Source organism: Trichomycterus rosablanca, chromosome 7, assembly GCF_030014385.1.
Source record: "Trichomycterus rosablanca isolate fTriRos1 chromosome 7, fTriRos1.hap1, whole genome shotgun sequence".
In the NCBI taxonomy this organism is placed as follows: Eukaryota; Metazoa; Chordata; class Actinopteri; order Siluriformes; family Trichomycteridae; genus Trichomycterus; species Trichomycterus rosablanca.
Genome location: NC_085994.1, coordinates 7,757,222 through 7,774,977, shown reverse-complemented (window position 1 = coordinate 7,774,977; position 17,756 = coordinate 7,757,222). Strand labels below are relative to the sequence as shown.

General features: G+C 39.5%; 1 protein-coding gene across 1 annotated transcript in view; it reads right to left on the bottom strand.

The window, feature by feature from the left end:
- grid2 (glutamate receptor, ionotropic, delta 2) overlaps window positions 1–17,756 on the bottom strand; it is a 744,839-nt gene that overhangs the window by 196,226 nt on the left and 530,857 nt on the right. The window contains exons 6-7 of the mRNA XM_062998321.1: window positions 16,683–16,856; window positions 7,183–7,344 (exon numbers count right to left, since the gene is read on the bottom strand). Of these exons, the coding sequence (XP_062854391.1) occupies window positions 7,183–7,344; window positions 16,683–16,856 (336 nt within the window). The remainder of the gene's footprint in view (window positions 1–7,182; window positions 7,345–16,682; window positions 16,857–17,756) is intronic.

Below are 17,756 nucleotides of genomic sequence, written 5' to 3'. Positions count from 1 at the left end.
ATAAATATCCTGGTCTTGGATGGTATGGGTGTTGGTCTTGTTTTCGCATTGACCATAAACATGACCTGGTCTTGGAGGCATCCAACTATTATATGTATTGGTATTGACTATTAAAACTCATGACCTTTAATGTTCTTGTCTTGCACTTTAGTGGAATGGATGTTGGCTTATTTGAGTCTCTTTTTTTATTAAAGAGAAAACCAAAACTTTCGATGGACAAGGGCCAAGACAAACCCAACATCCATTTAAAAGCAAGACAGTAATATGACTTATAGTCATAACAACGAGATGACAAACTTTGTATAGTAAAGTTGTGTGTTTATCTTGACCTTGGCCATTAACAAAAAAAAACATAACAAAAAAACCCCATTAATAAAGGCAGCAGTGGTAGCTCAGTAATTAAAGTATTGGACTAGTAACTCGAATTACTAATTCAATACTTTAATCTTAAAACGCTTTAATTTGTAATTGCTTGATTATTTTCAGCCCAAATTGTAAGTTGAATAAAAAGTGATAAATGCCCAAAGAAATAAGAACTTGGCTGTTTAAAGTCCTTTGCTTATTGACTAAAGTCCTGACTTTTCTTGGTCTTGGTTGGTTCTAGGTCTTAAACTTGTAATGAAGAGCCTCTCCATTTAGAACAAGACAACACCGTTGAACCATAAAGAATAATGAGTAGTAAACTATCTAAGAAACTCACTGGATTACTGTTCAACTGCTACCCTGTTTATATTTATGGTTAGTTTCACTTAACCACACAGTGCATTTAAGAACTGGCATTTGGGTTTATTAATTCTGTAGTAGTTTGGTTTAATTTAAACCAACTTGAATTTTCACCCAGTGAAGGAGACTGATACTGGTTGTTGTTGTCATTGTACTATGGTTACTTTTTGCAGTGCTATACAGGACATGTTAGCTTTTATTATTTGAAATTAAAAACCTAATCTTTAATCTATAATGATCCATATAATGTATAATGAACCAAAGAAACCAAACAAAATCTTTAAATCACAGCCACTATTATTTCAGAATCAGAATCAGATTTGTTGGCCAAGTATGTGGATACACACAAGGAATTTGGTTCCGGCTGAAGGTATCTCTCTAGTATAAATACAGTATACAAGCAATGTACACATTAAACATTAAACACAAAATATACAAAATATAAGACTATATACAATTAATATATAGAACATGTATGAATGTGTGCATGTATGTATGTACATATAAGCAGAGGTACACAATATATGGTAACATACCAATGGCAATATACAGTGACATATGGATAATGTAAGTTAGCAGCGTGTGGAATATTTACAAAAATAACAAAAATAACAGTAAAATGCACAGCATGTAGGATGAGTACTACAATATTTAGTCAGCGGGTGAATATTGTCACGCTCAATATCATCAGTCATTTATTTATTTATTTAGGAGGGATGTGTCATTTATTTATTTTATATTATTACTCCCTAATTATTAGCTTTACCTGGATTTACATTTACTTTAAATATGCTTTTGGTTTTAGAAATATTGGGAAGAAATAAGCGTGCCTTTGCTTTATGATTTATAGTTTTTTTTTTCTTTCCTTATTTTATTTCTTGCTTTATGTTTTTCTTCTAAGGGATGTAGTTTTTGAAAACTGCCTCATACCCGAATTCAAAGTTGAATTTATATTTATTCACGTTATTTAAATTTGCATTCATGGCATTTAGCAGACACTTTTGCCAATTGTCTCAGTTAAAGTGCAAGCAACTGAGGATTAAGGGTCTTGCTTAGGAGCCTACAGTTGGCATCTCTGAGGTGATGGGGCTTGAACCAGTGACTCTGATCACTAGTCTAGTACCTTAACTACTAAACTACCACTGCCCCAATAACCGCACAGTACTGTGCTGTTACTAAACATGTGTACTGGACTTGAGTTTTACTTGCTGGCTTCTCATGATACAGTTTCAAATGAAGCGACTTATCTCTGCATACATAACCCTCTCCCTTTTGTTTCTCAGAAGCCTGCGCATGGAAACCTGCGGTCCATTTCTATTTTGGCACACTTAATCCCCTTTCCTGCAGTTCTGAACAAGAGTCTTGTGTTCCACCAGCCTCAGTTAGCAGTACTATAATGGGAACAAATTAATTCACCAATGTGAGACCTGGATTAAATAGGATTATAAATGGATTAGACAGCCAATTATAAAACATGATGAGTAGGCTTTAGTTCACTGATGATGCTGTATTATTGTGTAGTCTCTGTGCTGTACCATGATGTTTATTGTTAGAATAGCAGGTTTGCATAAGCAGTGATTAATATGGTCAGGTTTGCCACAACAAATGTAATATTTAGTTTTTTTGTTTTTTTTCCCATTGTCAAAGCCACATTAAATTAAAGTAAATATGTTTATGTGCACATTTTATGATATGCGCACTGGTTCATGTTTATTTATTGGTTTGACACCATGTCAACACATAGGTTGAGATGCTAAATGGACAAAAGTTTAGTGTCATAAGGGTGCTTTAAAATGGTGATCAAATTGTCCCAAGGCTGAGCTCATGACAAATTATCTGTATTCTGTAGCTTTACTATGTCCCTTTACTGTAACTGAGGGACGAGCCCAAACCATGAACATTGGACCTTAGAACACCTCTTACACACCACTTTACAGCTGGCGCTATGCATTTGGAAATTAACCAAACCCACACTGCTAAATGACAAAGTGCAATAAATTACTTATTAATGCATTATCCAGAGTCAAACCACCAAACTACCATTTAAAAGGGTTTTTGGTCTGTCTGTCCTGTATTCTGTTGTTGCTTTGAGACAATGTCCATTGTAAAAAGCGCCATACATATAAATTTGACTTGACTTTTAACACGTGTGTCATTTAATGGCAAGACAGGTATTATGTTTGTCTATTTTGTCTTTATATTTCAAATCAAATCACTTTTATTGTCACGTCACATTAACACAGGTGTGAAAGGTGAGTGAAAATCTTGGGTGCATAGTCCCTCACAGTTTTAACACACATTAAATACAAAACACGCATTTGCTTACATAAATCTTACAGAAAACTAGCACCATCTGTTCAATACATACATGTAAAGCTTTGAATGTACAGATATACAACATTAAAGTATAATCTACTGTGAGTCTGTTAATGTAAATGTTCCCAGTATTATTCCCGCACATAACGTTTCAATTTAGAATTCAAATAATTTTATAATGTCCAGATGTGCAGGTTTGGTACAGAATAAGTTATGTGTATTAAGTCAAGTAAAATTTATTTATATAGCTCTTTTTACAAATGAACATTGTCTCAAAGCAACTTTACAGAATCCAGGACCAACAGACCAAAAACCCCTATTGAGCAAGCCAAGGGTGACAGAGGCAAGGAAAAACTCCCTTAAAATTACAGGAAGAAACCTTGAGAGGAACCAGACTCAGCAGGGACCCATCCTTTTTGGGTGGCTTGGAGGAGTCTGTGAAAAAGTCTGTTGTAGGTTCTGGACATTTTTGGTGCAAACACGCCAGGTACCCCTCCCATCTAGTAGGAGCAGCATTGTTGGCACTGCAGCCATTGGGGCAAATCAACTACTTAGAAAAAGTTTTAGATTTGTTTGATTATGCATTGCAGCTACAAAATGTTGTTATAGGTTTATTATTATATCACAGATAGTCAGTACTCATAAAAACACGTCAATTAAAAGCATTTAAGCAGACACTGAATTTGCTCAATTTGGTTATTTTGGTAAAACAGTAAATAAAAAAAAAACTGTAGAATGTTAATTATAAAGCAATAACCATTAGGAAATAGCATCGGCCCAACACACAACCCTTAATTCCCAGAAGTCATTAAATGTCCCTCTTCCTAAATTAGTCTGCTTGCTGCTTTATTGAAAAGTCAATAAACACAAACTTTCTGTAATTAACTGGACACTATTGTTCTATTGATAGTCCACCTGGAGGCATGAAGCAATAACCTATTACCTGGTTGATGTACAGTAAACTAGCCAGGGAATGAACAGTATATATAAAAGACTGGGTTTTAGATATAGTTACGTATATATATATAGAATGGGTTGTAGACAGACTGTGTGTGTGTGTGTGTATATATATATATATAAGACTGAGTTTTAGATATAGTTATATTAGATATAGATATATAGTTTATGCATTTTCTCCCCTTTATCTCCCGACTTTTTAGCTCGTCCAATTGTGTCATGCTTCCTCTCCACTAATACCAACCCCCACTATGATTTGAGGAGAATGAAGCTAACCCACGCCCCCTCCGACACGTCGGCAGCAGCCGTATGCATTTTGTCACCCACAGGCGAATGCATATCTGCAAATCAGCCTTGTGTACGGAGAGACACACCCTGATCCGCACTCTTTCACTGCCTCTGTGCAGGCGCCATCAATCAGCCAGCAGAGGTCATACTGCATCAGTTATGAGGGGTCCCTATCCGGCTTAATATTCCACCCCTATATGAACAACAGGCCAATCGTTGTTCATTTGGCTGCTCAGCCCAGCCGGATGGCAGAGCTGAGACTCGATACGATGTATTCGTAATCCCAGCTCTGGTTCGCTACCTGAGCGGCCCTAAAACCCAGCATATCACACTCAATCTCAGCTCAAAACTGACCAATAAATGTACTGTGCCAATGAATATTTATTTAAATATCTGAAAAACTGAACCCTCACATCTGTGTGATTTGGGTGCTATAGAGCATTAACTGCCTTAGACAAAAAGTAGTTCACTTGAGATTAAAACATATTCTTGGATGTTTTTAAATGGCTGTTTATTTGAAGCCAGAGTAATTCCTGTCTCAGTGAGAAATCTGATGCATTTACTAAATGAGATTCTTATTTTTTCCAACTATCAACTGATGAATGTATTGATGTTTCATATTTCATTCCACAGCAAAGCTGTAAAGCAGCCAAAATACACAGAAATGTAAGTGGCTGATGGGCTGTGCTGTCAGACCAATGACTCTTTATGAGCTGTAGCTTTTAAAGATGTGCATGGCTAGCTGCAGCATGAGTCCCAGAGGAAGCATGTGCTAGCCATCTCCCTGTCGTGTGAAACTGCTGTCATATAATAACAGAAACTAATACTAGTGGGTGGGAGAGATGATGTAAAAATGGGGAGAAAATGTAGTAAACAATGGAAAACAGAAAAATGGAGGCAATAGGAGAACGAATTGCAAGAAAATAAGTCTCACACATAGGAACTTTTTTCCATTATTTAATACCACATCCATCAGTGAGGTCCTTTCAGTGATGTTTGGCATCTAGCAGATTTGGGCATTTCTGTAGAAGCTAAACGAATCAATCAGGAATCAAATACTTGCTTTTAGTGTAGTGCTCAGTTGGCACAGGGGTAAAATACGCTAGCACACCGAAACTCAGCTCTGCCATCTGTCTGGACTGGGCGCCTACTTTAACAACGATGCAATTACGACCTCTGCTGGCTGATTGATGCCGCCTGCACAGAGATGAGGGATAATGCGTTGATCAGGGTGTGGCTCTCCTAACACGAAGCTGATTCACATATGAACTCGCCTAGTGCAGGTGAAAAGATGCAGTCGGCTACTGCACACGTCGGAGGAAGCGTGTGTTAGTTTCATTCTCCTCAATCGGAGCAGGGATCAGCATCAGTGGAGAGAAAGCATAACGCAATTGGGCAAGTCAGGAGAAAAAAAAGGAGAAAAATGCATAAACAAAATATAATAAAAAAATACTTTAATACATTTTTTTATATTCTGGCAATTTACCATGTACAGTATGTACAGTGGACTATAGCATTTAATCCACTTAATAAGTGGTAGTGGTATGACACCACTGAGTGGCACCAGTTACAGTTTTGCCAGCTAACTACTAGATACAATAGCATGAAAAGCTATTCGGGGAAATATAATCTGTTATTATCATTTGAAAGATTAATATAAGTCATATAGACATTTAATATAGCCAGTTGGTGTAATGGGCGGGTCGCACATCGCCACTGAGGCACCAGGTGTAGCCCTGCACCAGCAAAAACTGAAAATAAACCCAATATGCAGGAGGCTTCACCAAGGTAAAACAATACTGTGGCTAAAAAGCCACAAATATGGAATTATAGAAACAAAATAAATAAGAGACACAGACATCTGCCGCCCACAGCGAAAAAAGTGGAAAGAAATGGGATGAAAATAAGGGAAAAATATAAATAAATAAACATGGTTGTCACAATATGGCAAGCTGCTCAGTCCCTTTAACATCCAAATTCTCTGAGGAAGACTAAAGGAAGACCCAAAACCCAGAACAAGTCGGGGACAGGAACTAACTAGCAGGACCACCACTCCATCAACCTGCACCAACTGCTCATGCACAGTGTGGATCCATAAGTGGGACACGCTCTGGAAGGGGCCTTCACGCTGTCTCTGAGGTAGCCTGATCCTTCAGGATGGTTCTCTTGTGATAGGTAAAAGGTGTCACAAGAACGGCCGAGTTCTTTAGAAAAGACCGTCATCTATGGCTGAGGCAAAGCAGATCGCATCAAGCCTGGCATCACAGTCTACAGAGGAGCATTTAGCTTAGCGTTTAGCATAGGTCCTTTGTTAATGTGTCTTGTCTTCAACCCTGTCTTGTTTCTTGTCTATTGTTTAAAATAAATAGTGTAAACATCTCTGCATGTGTCCGCCCCCTCTTGTTTTGTCTAGCCCAAACACGTCACATACCGAATGTGATGGATACAATTACTGTATCATGTAGCATACATATTAAAAATCCTTAGTAAGTCAGATTCAAATAGAACATTTACACATTAAATGGCTTGACTGGTCCAAACTCATACAGCTGCCATGTGGCGGGTCATATCTCTGCAGCCAGATGACAGAAAAGTCCTGATATGCCTGCACACACATTCGCTACAGCAGTCATGGGCCCAAGACCATTTTTCACTGAGCATAAAGAGTGTTATCCAACACACACACACACAGTAAAACACCCAAGGATGAAAGACATTTTGCAAGTGAGGGTGAAAATACCATTTAGGAAAGCATCAAGCTGTCCATCAGAGACCAGCAGGTGATGTGAATACATTCATACGCTTGATCAAACAAACATGGTGTGCGCACAGTCACTTACACTCTCTGATAAAAGTGCATACTTGCATTAAACTCCTAAACTTTTGGCATTGTCCTACCTTTTTGATGGTCTCCAGCATGGAGCGGCCCCCTTGCCATGGCTTGGTGCCCTTGCGGATGCACGACAGGCTTGCCATGCTGTGCCACTTGCGTTCTTCGAGCTTTCTGTGGAAGGTGTTGGCCAAAAGGAGGACAGTGTCATAGATGTAACGGTTTGTGATCTGGGCAAACAGGAGAGAGAAAAACAAAGAATTAGTGTCAGAAATCATTGCGGGGGGGGGTTATACATCTGTAAAATATTAAAGTTGCAGGTCTGTCCAACAACATGGTTGTAACACAGCCATGGTTAGCATGTCCTCAAATAGTATTAGAGGTATTAGTAGTGCTGAGGAATAACAGACATATGATAAAGATCATTGGATTATATTCATTTATTTTTACTAACCAGAAACACTGGATGTAAGGCAGCAAGACACCCACCCAAGGTGCCAATACATCACAGTTCATTAATCACTCACTTCCAGTTTAAAATAGCCACCAACCTTCTACATGTTATAACCCATAGATAAAATGACACAGAACATACAAAACATCTTACAAATGATGACCAGTGACGAGGATAAAACCCAAATCCCCAAAACCTGGGCCACCCATGCACGTAACTTAGCTAAATATTTATGCCTGTGCACATGAGTCCACACAAGTTTTGCAATGCATTGTATAAATTGAGCAATAAAACAAATTACCTTAAAATTTAATTGTTATGATTTATCTTGGTCGTGTTGCAGCAGATTTGGCTTCCTTGGACTAATTAGGCAGAATGCAGGACAGAGCAAATAAACGCTCAATGAGGCACTGGTGACCGTCAGCCAAGAGGAAGCAATTGGTAAATTATTTGCACCAGTGGTGTAACTAGGAGCTCATGGGCCACAGTGGAAAAAAAACTTTGGGCCCCCTCAACAAATTTAAAAAATATATGTCTAGTAGCATTAAGCAGGTTACACAGTTTCCCAAAATCCCTTGCTGTGCACTCACTGTATATTTTGATACATGTATCCTGATCCTGCAGAACGTTCAAACACACATGTATAAACCGGGTGCTGCATTCTGATTGGCTGAGCTGAATGTCACTTACATATCGCCGCTACAATATTTTAAAATAATAATAACTACCTGGCGAGTGCAGCCAATAGGGGGCCCCCTGCACCCCCAGTAGTTACACCCCTGATTATCACCTCTATACCCTGGCAGAAAGTCATGACATTGTAAGCATAGCCCTGTATGCAAGTGGGGCAGTTAAAATTACTTTATCATATAGCATACATATTAAAAAAAATACTTAAGTATACTATAAGTCAGATTCAAATTGAACATTTACACAGTAAATGGCTTGATTGTACTATTTGGAGTTTGGACAAATACTCCAAACAGATTACACCCAGAAACACCGGGTGTGAGGCAGCAAGACACCCATCCATGGTGCCAATACAGCACAGTTGATTTATCACTCACTTGCAATTTAGTACAGCCACCAACCTTCTACATGGTATAACCCCCCAGATACATGGTATAACCCCCCAGATAAAATGACACAGAAGATACAAATGATGACTAGTGGTTACAATCAAACCCAGATCCCCAAAACCTGGGCCACTAATGCACGTAACTAAGCTACATATTTATGATATATTCCATTGGTAAGTACATACAATGTATTGCAATGTATTTATGTTTTATCTTGGTTTATTTTGTTGTGTGTGTGTGTGTGTGTGTGTGTGTGTGTGTGTGTGTGTGTGTGTGTGTGTGTGTGTGTGTGTGTGTATTTGGACTACATTGCACTATGGTCCAGAATTTGATAATCATTCCTGATCACTATGGGAATTTTGACTGTAGTCCCATTACCCAAGATAATAAATAAATAAATAAATAAATAAATAAATAAACCTCATACATACAACTTTGATTATTAGTTTGGTGGTGTAGAAAGCTTTTTTTTTTAATAAACTGTGTTATATGACATTATCCTACATTAGTGATTACAATTGACTATAGCTGGTGGTATGGGTGCAGCCAAAGCCATAAAAGGTTTGACTGCACCCATGACACTGAGGTAGATAGTTCAATAATTAAGTGCAGGGCGCTCTATACAAATCTCAGAAAGCTGATCATAAATATTTAGTCATAAACGTCACCTGGAGTCACTTTATAACATGCCATAAACTAGAAGCTGCTGAAACACACTCAAGCTTCACATGAGAATGAGTTTAAAGGATCTCAGACGTGAAAGAAGCCCCTTCACTAAGATCACCCAAATTTATGTTTAGGGTAGGAACACTAATCTCCTCCTGACACTGATGTTAAAAATTCCCAGCACCACTGCAGCACCAGGTACAGCTCACACTACCATGTTCTGTTAGTCACTGCAGTGCTGAGAATGCTCAACCACCCAAATAACATCTGGTTAGGTGGGGTCCAACAGGGATCATGCTTGAGTGATAAACAGGGAACAGGGGGGTGACGGTGTGCGGAGCAACAGATGGGATACAGTCAGTAACTGTGTAGTGCAAGTTCATCTGTATGGTAGGTATGGCTTATGAAAATCAGTAATGTGTACAAATAAGTTAGTTGTGCCTAATAAGAGCTCAGTATAATCAAACTTACATCAAGCCATAGTATCAGACGCACAAATGCACATCTTTTAAATTGATTTGCATATTGCATATTGTACATTTGTATTAGTTCTTTTTTATTTTGTTTAGCTACTGGAGACCAATAATTTCCTTTGGGATAAATAAAGTATCTATCTATCTATGTAATTTAATATGTGTACACTGATCAGCCATGACATTGAAACCACCTCCTTGTTTCTACACTCACTGTCCATTTTATCAGCTCCACTTACCTTACAGAAGAACTTTGTAGTTCTACAATTACTGACTGTAGTCCATATGTTTCTCTGCACGCTTTGTTAGCCCACTTTCACCCTGTTCTTTAATGGTCACGACCACCACAGGACTACCACAGAGCAGGTATTATTTGGGTGGTGGGTAATTCTCGGCACTGCAGTGACACTGACATGGTGGTGGTGTGTTAGTGTGTGTTGTGCTGGTATGAGTGGATCAGACAGCAGCACTGATGGAACACTTCACTGTCCCTGCTGGACTGAGAATAGTCCACCAACTACAAACATCCAGCCAACAGCGCCCCATAGGCAGCGTCCTGTGACCACTGATGAAGGTCTAGAAGATGACCAACTCAAACAGCAGCAATAGATGAGCGATCGTCTCTGACTTTACATCTACAAGGTGGACCAACTAGGTAGGAGTGTCTAATAGAGTGGACAGTGAGTGGACACGGTATTTAAAAACTCCAGCAGCGCTGCTGTGTCTGATCCACTCAAACCAGCACAACACACACTAACACCACCACCATGTTGTAACTGCAGTGCTGAGAATGATCCACCACCTAAGTAATACCTGCTCTGTGATGGTCCTGTGGTGGTCGTGACCATTGAAGAACAGGGTGAAAGTGGGCTAACAAAGCATGCAGAGAAATAGATGGACTACAGTCAGTAATTGTAGAACTACAACGTGCTCCTATATGGTAAGTGGAGCTGACAAAATGGACAGTGAGTGTAGAAACAAGGAGATGGTTTTAATGTTATGACTGATCGGTGTATATCTGGTTTAATTTTGTTTATGAAGCTGCTTTAATATTTCAGCTTCATTCTTGATTGTGTAGAGCTTGTCGGCTCTTTTAAAGAAAAGAAAAAAGCTTTATTTGTACAATTACAACAAGTAGTGCTGCACCAGATACACCAACACCTACGCTCACACGCTCTCACACACACACACGCTCACACACACACGCTCACACACATACACACACACTCACACACACACACACACACACACGAGCAGGAAGAGACTTAATTTTGCTCTGATTGATTGTGCTGCTGTGATCTTGCCCGAGCAGTTTCTCTTTTTTAATGAGGCAATAATAAATAGTGTCGAGTGGCCATTATGTTTCTCCCATTGTTGATTAAGTCACAAAGCCTTGCTCACTTGACACTGCATGGAGTGCGTGGGTGCAGGTACTTGATCACCATTCATCCCAGCAAATGACCAATCAATTTCTAAGAAAAGCTCTGCATCTCAGCTTTTGTCCTCTGTAATGCAAAAAGTCATAAAATATTGCAGCTCTAACTTATGCTTCCATGATGCTTAAAATGAGAATGATAAAGATAAACAAAAACAGAAGGCAATGCTTTGCAATTTAATATATTTAGTGGTTTAACCAAGGAACTGTCTATAGTATGTCTATATTTGATATTTAATATCTAAGTTAGTTGCTTTGAGACAACGTCCAAAAAAGCGCTATATAAATAAATTTGACTTGACTATATATACAATATATACAGGGGTTGGACAATGAAACTGAAACACCTGTCATTTTAGTGTGGGAGGTTTCATGGCTAAATTGGACCAGTCTGGTGGCCAATCTTCATTAATTGCACATTGCACCAGTAAGAGCAGAGTGTGAAGGTTCAATTAGCAGGGTAAGAGCACAGTTTTGCTCAAAACATTGCAATGCACACAACATTATGGGTGACATACCAGAGTTCAAAAGAGGACAAATTGTTGGTGCACGTCTTGCTGGCGCATCTGTGACCAAGACAGCAAGTCTTTGTGATGTATCAAGAGCCACGGTATCCAGGGTAATGTCAGCATACCACCAAGAAGGACAAACCACATCCAACAGGATTAACTGTGGACGCAAGAGGAAGCTGTCTGAAAGGGATGTTCGGGTGCTAACCCGGATTGTATCCAAAAAACATAAAACCACGGCTGCCCAAATCACGGCAGAATTAAATGTGCACCTCAACTCTCCTGTTTCCACCAGAACTGTCCGTCGGGAGCTCCACAGGGTCAATATACACGGCCGGGCTGCTATAGCCAAACCTTTGGTCACTCGTGCCAATGCCAAACGTCGGTTTCAATGGTGCAAGGAGCGCAAATCTTGGGCTGTGGACAATGTGAGACATGTATTGTTCTCTGATGAGTCCACCTTTACTGTTTTCCCCACATCCGGGAGAGTTACGGTGTGGAGAAGCCCCAAAGAAGCGTACCACCCAGACTGTTGCATGCCCAGAGTGATGCATGGGGGTGGATCAGTGATGGTTTGGGCTGCCATATCATGGCATTCCCTTGGCCCAATACTTGTGCTAGATGGGCGCGTCACTGCCAAGGACTACCCAACCATTCTGGAGGACCATGTGCATCCAATGGTTCAAACATTGTATCCTGAAGGCGGTGCCGTGTATCAGGATGACAATGCACCAATACACACAGCAAGACTGGTGAAAGATTGGTTTGATGAACATGAAAGTGAAAGTTGAACATCTCCCATGGCCTGCACAGTCACCAGATCTAAATATTATTGAGCCACTTTGGGGTGTTTTGGAGAAGCGAGTCAGGAAACGTTTTCCTCCACCAGCATCACGTAGTGACCTGGCCACTATCCTGCAAGAAGAATGGCTTAAAATCCCTCTGACCACTGTGCAGGACTTGTATATGTCATTTCCAAGACGAATTGACGCTGTATTGGCCGCAAAAGGAGGCCCTACACCATACTAATAAATTATTGTGGTCTAAAACCAGGTGTTTCAGTTTCATTGTCCAACCCCTGTATATACTCTGTCCCATGACCACTACAGAGCAGGTATTATTTGGGTGGTGGATGATTCTCAGCACTGCAGTGACAATGACATGGTGGTGGTGTGTTAGTGTGTGTTGTGCTGGTATGAGTGGATCAGACACAGCAGCACTGCTGGAGTTTTTAAATACCATGTCCACTCACTGTCCCCTCTATTAGACACTCCTACCTAGTTGGTCCAACTTGTAGATGTAAAGTCAGAGACGATCACTCATCTACTGCTGCTGTTTAAATTGGTCATCTTCTAGACTTTCATCAGTGGTCACAGGACGCTGCCCATGGGGCACTGTTGGCTGGATATTTTTGGTTGGTGGGCTAGTCTCAGTCCAGCAGTGACAGTAAGGGGTTTAAAAACTCCAGCAGCATTGCTGTGTCTGATTCACTCATACCAGCACAACACACACTAACACACCACCACCATGTCAGTGTCACTGCAGTGCTGAGAATGATCCACCACCTAAATAATACCTGCTCTGTAGTGGTCCTGGGAGAGTCCTGACCATTGAGGAACAGAATGAAAGGGGGATAACAAAGCATGCAGAGAAACAGATGGAATACAGTCAGTAATTGTAGAACTTTAAAGTGCTTCTATATGGTAAGTGGAGCTGATAAAATGGACAGTGAGTGTAGACACAAGGAGGTGGTTTTAATATTATGGTTGATCGGTGTATATATACATGAACATTATATGGACAGTATTGGGATTTTATGGCATCCAACTGTCAATCCATAGGTGTTCTAATTCACCTATGGATTGACCATAGTTCTATTAAAAAATAATAAGTACACTTTTTGGCTATCTACTGGGTGTGAATAATTATTTATTTATTAGGATTTTAACATCATGTTTTACACTTTGGTTACATTCATGACAGGACAGGTAGTTACTCATTACACAAGATTAATCAGTTCACAAGTTTTAATATCGAACACAGTCATGGACAATTTTGTATCTCTAATTCACCCAATTTCATGTCTTTGGACTGTGGGAGGAAACCGAAGCTCCCGGAGGAAACCCACGCAGACACAGGGAGAACATGCAAACTCCACACAGAAAGGACCCAGACCGCTCCACCTGGGGATCGAACCCAGGACCTTCTTGCTGTGAGGCAACAGTGCTACCCACCGAGTCACCTGTGTGAATAATTAGGCTTAGAGTTTAGGAATGGGTAGATGTGTAATGGATTAGTGCCATGTAAAATGTAAATCTGAGGAAACTGAGGAAAATACAGCAGCAATCCTGATAAATGTGTGTGGCTGATTCTGCATCTTGTGTGTATGACGTGGTCTACGCTTCGCCCTGTGTGTTATTGGTTTAATGTTAATATTATAGTAGACAGTTTATTTGTTTATTAATTAAGTAGTTTTATGCTGCGCTTATACCGTGGTTATATTCCTTTATTGGTCTGTTTAACCATTTGGTAAATACTTGGATAAAAATAAGCTGTATTTAAATAATCTTGTTCGGGCCTTATCTAATTCTTGGTTGTTTTGTTTTTTTTATTAGGATTTTGACATCATGTTTTACACCTTTGTTTACATTTATGACCAAAATGGTGGTTACTCATTATACAAGATTCATCAGTTCACAAGGTTATATTGAACACAGTCATGGACAATTTTGTACCTCCAATTCACCTCACATGCATGTCTTTGGACTTTGGGAGAAAACCGGAGCTCCCAGAGGAAACCCACATGGACACAGGAAGAACATTCAAACTCCACACAGAAAGGACCCGGACCGCCCCACATGGGGATCAAACCCAGGATATTTCTTGGTTAGTAGATGGTTTTAAGTTGTAGCATAGGGTAAAGGTACTAGACTAGTAATCAGACAGTCACTCGTTCATGCCCCACCACTGCCAGGTTGCTGCTGTTGGGCCCTTGAACAAGGCCCTTAACCCTCAATTGCTCAGATAGTATACTGTCACAGTACTGTAAGTTGCTTGGATATAGGCGTCTGCTAAATGCCGAAAATGTAAACGTAAGAAAAATGCCTTTCTAATCTATATGTCAACTTGAAGCTAACAGCTGAAAAATTATCCATGAAAGTTGCATCATTTGTGTGATCATCTCAGCTGTTTGGTAGAAGCCCATAAAAAAAAAAAAACTGTGTTTACTAGTAAAAAGTAATTGTTTGATGTTGGTATCGTCCCAAGAAACTAAGAAATGCAACAAAATAATTTTTAAACATGATTTTCTTGGTAAGACTATTAAAGGGATATTCACGGCAGGTAGGGTACATAATTCTCATGTCAGTCTTTCATCCTTGTCAAGTGCTGTTCTTATATCCTTTAAATGCACTCTTTTATACCAATTTATACCAAGAAATTAAGAATTGTTTTTATTTTGGCTTGGTTAAACAGAGTATTTGTTATTGCTAGAGATTGCAATTGCTGTATTAGCCAGTATGTGTTTAATAGAAACAGGTATTGGGCAGGTATCACAGAGTGGGGGATATTTCTTTATAAGTAGTGTTACTATGATTACTCTGCTGTTCTTCAACCACTTCTCACTTGCTTTCTTTTAGAAAAGAAAACCAATTCTGTGTTTGGAGCCATCTGCCACCGTGGGGAGTTGATTCAAAGTTGCTGAAAATTCGTTCACTTTGGGAGCAACACTATGGTGTGATAGTTGTGACAGAGAGAAAAAGTAGAGAACTGAGGGCCAGGGGAAGCCTGAGTGGATGAAAGTAATTGCTGGTCCAGAGGAAAAGTGGACAAGAGACAGAAAGACACACAGAGCGTTAAGAAAGTGAAGATTTGATCCAGAGTTGTGTGAAATTGGGCTTCCTCTGGCCTGCAATCTTGGCCACTTGACCCTGAAGCAACTATGTTTCATGTTATACATGATACACGGGGGGAACATGCAAATTCCACACAGAAAGGACCCGGACTGCCCCACCTGGGGATCGAACCCAGGACCTTCTTGCTGTGAGGTGACAGTGCTACCCACCGAGCCACAGTGCTGCCCACATCATAGAGTAAAAAAATAAAACGAATAGTGTCAAGGATCTGGGTCACCTTTACTAATGACTTCATCCTGACTAGGGTTGTAGTGAAACTAGACTGTAATTTACAAACACTGATTTTAGGGTAACACATCCTAAATAGGGCACCAGACACATATACACAAAGGGGAACACATTCACTAAATTTAATCTTAAGACACATTACGACAGCCGATTGACCTGCAAAGTAACTTTTTTACTGTAAAGGGGGATAGACAAGGATCTGGCAACTACAACCTGGAACACACTTGAGGCTGGTTTTAGAAGCCAGAGAACAGGAGGTCAAAACTGGCCACCACAAATGACCAAAATATCAGTAAATCAATAATAAGACTGTATGGACTGCAAATTTAGCCCGCGAACCTGGACTGCTTAAAAAAACAAATTAATTCATTAATTAATAATATAATAATTAATTATTATTATATATTTTGTACAATTTTACAACTTCTAGACTAGCTTTAATTCTAATAGTTCAGTTCACTGTTGCTAAAATAATTTAGCAATAATTTAGCACCTTAATTGATCCCCAAAAGAAAACTGCAGTTACAGCAGCAATTCAAACATAATAATCATCACACAACCACATAAATGTACTGCACTAAAGAAATACAATTAAAAAAAGTAATGTAATGTTAATATAAAATATAAAAACATAAATAAAAAATAAGAATATAAAGAACATAAATAAACAAAAAAGGGGCAGTTTAAAATAGTATGGTGTGCATATCAAATAGTACCATTGCATCAAATGTTGCCATGTCAAGACAAAAAAATGAACAGAAAATTCAGAGATAGAGACTTAACACAAAAAAAAAGCAAAGATAAAAATACCTCTAATGTCTGAGCTTTGGGATCTTTGGGGTCACATAGCGAGTTGTTGATGCGGTGGTTGTGGCGGACACAGCGCTGGCTGGTGTTCTGAGAAAGAGGGAATGACTGGCGAATTATTGTCAAGCGCCCTATAGACTTCATCACCAACTCATGTACATCCATGTCTGAGATCTCCTATAACACACACATGCACATAAAGAATAAACACAAAGAAATGCACAAATACATACACTCAATACAGGAAGGGTAGAACAGAGCAAGATGGGAATATTAAGCAGTTTTTGGAACCTATTTTGTTATTCCTGACGTTCAAGAAAAGGACAAAACAACGGAAATTCATAGAAAATTACTCTAGCACACCTGGGCATTGTACGGCCCGCTGGCCACATCGGCCCTTGGGTGTCCCCAAATGGCCTACATGAAATCAGTGGCCATTAAAAATCAGACGTAAATAAGTGTATATCATACAAGCAATACAACATAATAGTTTTATTTTTACAGGAGCGCTATTTCTTTAAATTTACGTAAGTTTCAATTTACGTGTGTGTGAGTATATCCAGCTTCACCGTAATATTTTGGCAAACAGAACTGAGAGCGATTGATAGACAGTCATGGATAATTTTGTGTCTCCAATTCCCCTCACTTGCATGTCTTTGGACTGTGGGAGGAAACCAGAGCACCTGGAGGAAACCCACACAGACACGGGGAGAACATGCAAACTCCACACAGAAAGGACCACCCCACCTGGGGATCGAACCCAGGACCTTCTTGCTGTGAGGCAACAGTTCTACCCACTTAGCCACTGTGCTGTCCTAAGTATTTACTTACTGAAGTCAGATGTAAAGTTAATTTACATCTTAATAATGTTAATGTTAAATGATCACAATTTAAATCTAGGTTTTAAATCGTCATTACGGTACTAAACACAGAGAAATACAAGAACGATGCACTGTGTGTGCGTGAGTGTCACTTCTGAAGCTTTGCATGCAGAAATGCAAAAGCAACAATGACTTTTTATAAAATTTTACAAATCCAGAACTGGAGCAGTCAAGATCAGCTTTGTGGTTTCCAAAA